At 54.7% G+C, this 7,840-nt stretch overlaps 1 protein-coding gene across 2 annotated transcripts in view; it reads right to left on the reverse strand.

Moving 5' to 3' along the window:
- Window positions 1–6,965, reverse strand: part of LY86 (lymphocyte antigen 86) — a 54,721-nt gene extending 47,756 nt beyond the window's left edge. Inside the window, exon 1 of one of the 2 annotated variants that reach the window (XM_040984023.1) lies at window positions 6,812–6,965. In XM_040984023.1, coding sequence (XP_040839957.1) covers window positions 6,812–6,941 — 130 coding nt within the window. In that variant the 5' untranslated portion in view covers window positions 6,942–6,965. The remainder of the gene's footprint in view (window positions 1–6,811) is intronic. The other variant, XM_040984025.1, reaches the window with a different exon arrangement.
- Window positions 6,966–7,840: the final 875 nt, after the last annotated feature.

Genomic DNA, 7,840 nt, shown 5'->3' on the forward strand with positions numbered 1-7,840 from the left:
CAGAGGACGATGGCCCAAGTTGCTGGGGCCCCCACTGCCCATGTAGTATACCCAGATGGAATTCCAGGCTCCTGGCCCTGACTTGGTCCAGCCCTTGGCTGTTTGAGGAATGAAGTGGTGGAAGGAAGAGCACCCCCCACTCTCTCTCTACCTGCTTCTGACTCCCTCCCCCTTCTTGCCTCTCTCTCTCTCTCTCTCTCTGCCTCTGACTCTCCCTATGTCCCTCTGTCTTTCAGAAGTGCCTGGGTACAGCCACATGTACTGATAGCACCCTATCCTTCCTGCTGACTGATTCAGCCAATGCAGAAGTAACAAAACATCCCCATAAGGACCACCCTCCAGTCTCAGATCTCTCCCTGTCCCCTCACTTCATATTTGCCTCCACCTTTGATCTGTAACCAGTGTAGGCTAATTGTAGACAACGTATGCCTTCTTTCCCCAACTATTTGTTATAAAACCAGTCACAGCTCCAGCTCCGGGGGGTCTGTTTCCACCTTGCTGCTGGAGGTGATAGCAAGATATCCTAGAACTCAGTGCTTCCTGGGGCTACACTCTGCTGTGACTCCAGAACCCTTTTATTCCTGAGATTCTTTGGCAGTAGGAGTGTTGATTGAATACACGCAAACACACCCTCCTATGATAACGGACAGTTGCTGCATGAGACGCATGAGGAGAGACTGGAACCCAGGGTGCACGACTGGGAAACAGAAAACGAGTCAGGAGGTCAACTCTTTTTCTCATCAGGCTCGTTTCTTACAATCTCTTCCAGGGGAGTTCATGTCGCAGCCTTGGACTCCACAGGGCCCAGGTAAGGAACCAGCCTTCAGCTGGCAGTTAGAATGGGACTTCACGGCACGCCATCTCAAGGCTCCTGCGCTGTGGACAGTGCTCTAACCCTTGCTGCAAAAGTAGCTCCTCCCCTGGAAGGGAGTGTCTTTAGGGGACTGTAGCTTCCCGCCTTTCCTTCTACTTGTCCCATATAAACAAAGCTCTCTCCTGAATACCTCCTACTTGAGACCGATTATTGGCAGTCCCCCCCCCCCCCCCAAGCAAATGGATTCCTTGTCTGGTAACAGTAGCAGCCACCATTCCTAATCAAACAATAGTCACAATGATGTACAGTATTGGGAGTTGCTTCAAACTCATGAATCATTTATTTCTGGAACTTTCCATTGAATGCTTTGAGACCACTGTTCATTGTAGGTTACAGAAACTGAGGGAAGTGAAATTGTGGTGGAGGTAGTGGGGGATCGTGGTGTTTGTCCGGTGGGGCGGGGGGTGGAGGACAGGTGATTTCTTCTGTGGCCTATTTGGTTCCTCTAGAACCTCAGAACAAAGCAGCTCTCTCAGGGCCGGGGATATGAGCTCTCCAGGCATGGCAGAAAAAGAAGGCACCCAGCCTAGAGTGTGGTTAGCTCCCAGGAGGGCCCCAGGGCTAAGGAGGGTGCACCTTCCTGAGTGTGCCCTGCATTTCTGCTGTGTTGTCTCATTGTCCTCATCCCACTGGCCTCGCCTGCTGGGTGCTCCCAGCCTCCGCCAGATACTCCTGCTGCACCAGTAGGAGCTGGGGATAGGCTCTCCAACCTTCGCTGTCCTCAGGTTCTGGCATGTGGCTGCGCTCTGCGTCCAGCGGGCCTGGGCTTGAGGCAGGCATGTGGATTGTGTTGAAGCCTTTGCAAAACCCAATACCCCCTTCACATTTCTGCTTCCTCCCGAAACGGGAGCAGAGCTGCTGGCAGGATGGCCCCCAGGCACCACAGCGGGCATGGTGCCCAGCATCTGGGAAGACACTGCGTGGCATCCTGCAGAGGAGAAACCTCCTGAGAGCCAGGCTCAGATTGTCTAGCTTCTTGGGTCCCTAGCACTAAGCTACTCAGTGTCTGCTTTTAAAAATATGTAGGAGAATCTACACTGCCTTGCAGGGTTGGCAGTAAAACAGATCCGCCAACAGAAACGTGAAGCATCCCTGCTCCGCGTCAGGGGGCCGCATCTGTGCGGCTTCTCCCTTCCCAGCTCCTGCTCACCTGCACCTGCTTTTGTCATGTTTCTTCTTTTTCCGCTTGATTTACATCCTGCCAGAGTTGTGGCACAGCAGCCTGTTTAGCATACCATTTCAAGTATAAGATCCTCTGCTTCCAATCCAACTCCCTGCTCATGTACCCAGGAGTGCAGTATAAGATCTTGGGCTTGGGCCCCTGCCACCTGCAGCGGAGATCCACGCAGCTTCTGGCTGCGGTCTGCTCCACCTCCCAGGAGTGCACTACAGGATCCCAGGCTTGGGCCCCTGCCACCTGCAGCGGAGATCCACGCAGCTTCTGGCTGAGGTTTGCTCCACCTCCATCAGTTACAGCCTTTTCAGGAGTGAGCCAGCTGATGGAAAACCTCTGTCCATGGTATTCCGCCTTACAAACACACAAGCCAATCTAAATCTGTATTTTGAATGCTAACGTTCTGGTATTTCTGTATCAACTTCCTGTCCCCAAAATTCAGGCTAAAATGTCCTGCCTTACTCTAAGCAGCTACAATTCCATCCTAAATGCCCCAAGTTCTCCTTTGGGAATTGTGTCTTTGTGGCTATTTGTCTACATTTTCTTCATGATAACACCGTGAATCTTGGACAATAAACTAAGAGCCAGCTTTCTGTGTGCAATCCTTGCAAGCCTCACCTACGTGAGAACAGGACCTCTTGTTAGTTATTTAAAACAAAGTTCTTAGAGTTCTTAGGTTATCACGCGCGGCTAATTCCCACAGCCTGGTTCTTTACCGTGAGCTGAAAACACCAGATGCAACGAGGTACTTTAAGAAGTTTATTCCAGCGGGGCAGGAACGGGGTGGAGGTAATGGGAGATGAGAAAGGGAAGTTGCCTGGGGATGATTGGTAAGTGGGCGGGGTTGGGCAAGGGACTGGGGAGACTGGGGGTAGGATTCTCAGGTGAAATGCCAGGTTACGTCTGATTGGTGGACAGGTGGGCCGGCGCATATTTCGTGAGCTATGAGGAGCAGGAAATGGCGCCGGGTCCAGGGTGGGATTTTCGAATAGCTCTTTACATCTCTGATGTTTTTGTCTGCGTAGCCTGTGCTTGGTTACAGCACGATTAGGAGGCTCCCAGGAAACTTTTCTCTGGGGTAGCTTTCTCGCTTTATCAACATGCCGCGTTCTTTCAACTCTGCTGCTAGTCCTTTGCTGTCCATCTCTGTGTTGGAGGAGATGTGGCCAGCATGATTTTGCATTCTTAATCAGGTTAATTGTCTTATTTGACTGCCTTGATGGATTATTTGAGTGCGGGTGACCTGGTGTAGACTGTGTAATGAGGGGATGTTTTGGAGGTCACAGATGCCAGCAGCATGCGGGGACAGCTTAGGCAGAGGCAGACAGTGCCAAGCGCCTTCAAGGACAGGGGCAGTTGCTGAAGGAAAGCCAAAAGCATGGTGACCAGGTACCATGGTAACCTGGACCACATGCTCCAGGGATGGGTCAAGGGACAGGCTGTGTGAGATGGAGCTGGCCCCTTCTCCACGACCAACTACTCTGCAGAGGGACCGACCTATGTCAGGTGTGCAACACTGCCTTCCTTGGCCCGTGGGCAGGAAGGCTCCTAATGAAATAGGCTGTTCTTAGAAGCAGGAGAATACCCTTTGGCATTCTGCTACTTTCTTTATAAAAGTGAGTAATTAATTTGACAGAGAGAGAGAGGGAGAGAAAGTAGCCTTGCAGTGTTAGGACGCTGAGTGCATTTCTGAGGGCTCCAGCCTTGCCTTGCAGTAGCACCACGTTGCAGTGCGCGCTGCCATGCAGCCACGGAAGGGACACAGATGAGATGCTCACGCCACATTCCCTCACTCTGCCCCTCCCTTTCTCTTGCCTGGCTTCCTCTTCCACCTGTGTATGTGACTGACCAACCTCCCATCTTGGCATACTGGAGGCAGCATGGAGACAAGCATATTGCAGTGGGTGGGTGGGTGGGTGGGAGAGCATTTGTAGCAGGTGTGTGTTGAGGGGGTGTCCCTGAAATTTGTGTGGCTCTGGGCATGGTCTTGTGACTTGACAAAAGCAAGGTCGCTGGCTGCTTTTCCTTTTCCTCTTGCAGGGTAAGGGTGCGGCGGGCTGGGGATAGGAGGTTAGGGGGGTAGGGCAGCCTGGCAGCCTGATAGGGCTGACCAGTTTTTATTTATTTTTTAGAAGATGTTGCTCAGAGTTCAGTGAATGTGCCCGTGCCTCCTTCTTCCTCACCCAGGGCATCTGTGTCGCTCAGAACAGGTGCCAGCGTGAGGTCTCCACCCATCCCTGCTCCAGTCCCGGAGGGCAAGCAGAAGAGGCAGATGAACGCTAACTCAAGAACAGTGGCTCCTTAATGTGATCCCAGGACCCTTTCCCAGCCACTGGCAGCATGGAGTCCTGGAGCCCATGGCTCCTGGGGGCCACACACCCTTAGTGTCAGCACTAGACAAGCATCCAGCAGGCAGTTGGACTGTCCATGGGAGGTGCTTGGCCAGGCCTCTGGGAGTGTGAGAGAATGCCTGACCCGTAGAAGCAGCAAGACAAGGGGTCCTTCCTGCCAGCCCGACGTGCCCCGACAGGAGGCTGCTGGAGTGCTGCCAGGCCAGGGGGGCGTGGTTTCTTTCCTTTAAGGATTGTCCCTCCTGGCCACAGTCTGCCACCCACATTCCTACACTCTGTCCCAGCAGTCTCCAAAATGCAGCCTCCTCGTGGCCAAAGGGCCCTTCTCCCTCTGGGTCTCTGTCCCCATCATCCCGCTTGTGTTCCCAGCCCTTCTGGAATCCTGCTCATGGCTCTGCCTCTCTGCCTTTGCACATTCTAGCCCCTCTTCTCCTGGTCTTTCCCCTCCTCTTTTCCTCTGTGCCTCCCTCCCCCGGAGTCCACTCAGCTGGGATAGTCGAGGCATGGTTTGCACAGACTGGGGACCAGTTCGTTTGAATTCCACAGATATCTCCTCATCTCGGTGCCATGGATGGAATTCTGTCCCTGTGACCTTGGAAGGAACCTACCACCAGGTCCCTCAGTTTGCACATCTGTGGCATGAGAACAATGTATGGTAAGCGCTGAACACGGCGGCTCCGTGAACATGAGGCGAAGCCACCGCTGTCCATCACTCTTCAAGCTTTCATGACATCCACATCCCATACACAGGTGCCTGAGTTCTGCACCCTAACTCCACCCTCTTGTCCACGCACAGCCTGCGAGGCAGCAGCGGATTCCTGTCCTCCATGTGGAGAGACCTGCCTGCAATTCCAAGCTCTCAGCTTTGGCCTTGCCTGTTCCTAAGTAGGGAGAACGTTTGAGGAGTGAATCAGAATGGGATCCTCTCTCGGCTGCTCAAACAAACGTGTATTTTACATGACCTGGAAAAATCCTCCCCTTACGCTTGGTGATTCCTTAGACAGACACCAGGCCCCCCTCTTCTGAGGAGTCTGCCCCCTGTGCTTGAGACCTGCCTGCGTCACGCAGAGGGTGGCAGTCCTCCCTGTGGTCTGACTGGCCTGGCCTCCTGCACCTGCTCTGCTCCCTCCGCCAGGGCCTGCAGCTGCTCTTGACCCCAAGAGGTGGATGGTGTCCTGCTCTTTTCCTGAGGTTCCCAGTCCTCTGGCTTTGGTGGCAGGGACTTGAAGACAACAGACCTCCATGCAGGTCAGGTCAGGGGAGAACCCTGAGCCTGGGTGACTGTCTAGACTTCTCCAGGCAGCCCCTCACTGGCCCTGATGCCCTTGCGGTGCCCACATCACACACTGGGCTGACCCACTGGGCTGACCCACTGGGCTTCTCCAGGCAGCCCCTCACTGGCCCTGATGCCCTTGCATTGCCCACATCACACACTGGGCTGACCCACTGGGCTTCTCCAGGCAGCCCACACTGGCCCTGATGCCCTTGCGGTGCCCACATCACACACTGGGCTGACCCACTGGGCTGACCCACTGGGCTTCTCCAGGCAGCTCCACACTGGCCCTGATGCCCTTGCGGTGCCCACATCACACACTGGTCTGACCCACTGGGCTTCTCCAGGCAGCCCACACTGGCCCTGATGCCACCTGGGGTTCCAACAGCACGTGTTGGCTCTGCTTCCAATTCTAGCTGTCTGCGGCTGTGCGCCCTGGGGACAAGCAGTGTTGCAGAGATCAGAGGGCATGATCGTGTGTCCCCAGGGACTGGGGCCTCTGCCATTCACCAGGAGAATTTAGTTTTGGTTTTAGCTTGGTCCAGCCCTGGCTGTTGCCAGCTCCTGGAGAGTAAATCAGCAAGAAACAACCCCTTTGTCTCTTGCCTCTACCTTTCAAATAGATTGTTATTATTTTACAAAAAAAGAATCCAGCCCAGCTGCCAGCCTCCAGCCCTGGGAGAATTCCTGCGATTCCGCCCCTCAGTGGGTGCACTTGGCACACGGCAGCACTGGCCTGTTAAGCCACACCCTAAGGGGTGGGTTCAAATGTTGACTGATTAAGGCCATTCACTGTGTTCTAGTTGCAACTGAGTGGTTCCCATTGGCTCCTCGGAGCAGCCCATCGTGTCACGTCACAGCTCACTTGGGTTCCTTCTCTCTGTCCTTGGACACACTGGTATCTGCACGTGCTGCTTTTTGGGGTCTCCATGACTGCCTCTTCATGTCTCATGCCGTGCTCTCTGTTCTCCAAAATCCTCCCCTCCAAGCACCCCCAGCAACCCACAGCAGGTGGACCAAGTGTTTGGCTGCTGGTCCCATTTCGCGCTCCCTACCACCTCCACCTCCACCCACCCAACCAAATGCTTCGGCAGCCCAGGTCTCCATCCACACTGAAGCAAATTTGCAAAAGACCTTACCGCAGCTCTGGTAGAACACTTGCAAGTCCCCGTTCCTGCAGGCCATGTGTGTGGGCCAGGCTGCCTCAGGGTCACTGCCACTGCCGCGGGGGGCCAGCAGCAAGGCACACAAGAGGAGGACGCCCTTCATGGTGAGGGCCCGTGTGTGACCTGGAGCAAACTAACGGGCTCGAAAGAATGGCCTGAAAGCTTCCTCCTCTGCCTTCAAGAAAAGGGGCAGAAGATTCAGTTTCACTTCTCAAATTATAGGCTGGGGGAGCCACAGTGAGAAGCAGAAGGAGACGGCGTGGGGGTGTCGGGATGTGGTCCCCCGAGGGCTGTTGGCATTTGAATCATCTGCGCCAGGCTGGTGTTTTTCTGAGCTGAGGGTGGCTGGGGGCTGACAGCCAGCAAGCCGGCCAGAGACGCAGCAACTGACACCCAGGGTCCCTTGGAACAGCCGCCCTCCGAGAGCGCAGGCGCAGAAAACTCACGCAAGAAAAACTCCAACTCCGGGTTTTCTGGGATTCCCGTCAGCACAGGCTCCCAAGGAGGCCGTCAGGGACCCACGGGGCCGGGAAATAGCATACATGGACCAGGCACGATCCTCTCCCATCTGTCCACCAGCCGTGGTGGGAGGCAGGGAAGGGCAGCAGGCAGAGCCTCAGCATCCCTCTTCAGGGACTATTCAGCCTTGACTCCCTGTCCCTTCCCAGGCTCCACCTTGGATTACCAGAAGCAAAGTCAAGGGCAGCCAAGGCCAGCAGATTGTCTCTGGGTGGAATCTCCCCTGGGAGAGAAGCACCCCTCCTGCTCTCAAAGCTCATGTTCGCTTGAATGGCTAACAATAATTGAAGTTCATCAGAATGCCTTTTTTTTGTGGCCAGCCCCGTGGCTCTATAGGCTAATCCCCTGTCTTCAAGCGCTAGCATCCCTTGTGGATACCAGTTTAAATCCCAGCTGCTCCACTTCCCATCCAGCTCCGTTTGTGGCCTGGGAAAGCAGCGGAGGACAGCCCAAAGCCTTGGGACCCTGCACCTGTGTGGGGGA

Source organism: Ochotona curzoniae, unplaced genomic scaffold (genome assembly GCF_017591425.1).
Source record: "Ochotona curzoniae isolate NIBS_2020 unplaced genomic scaffold, NIBS_Ocur_1.0 contig_4064, whole genome shotgun sequence".
NCBI classification, from domain to species: Eukaryota; Metazoa; Chordata; class Mammalia; order Lagomorpha; family Ochotonidae; genus Ochotona; species Ochotona curzoniae.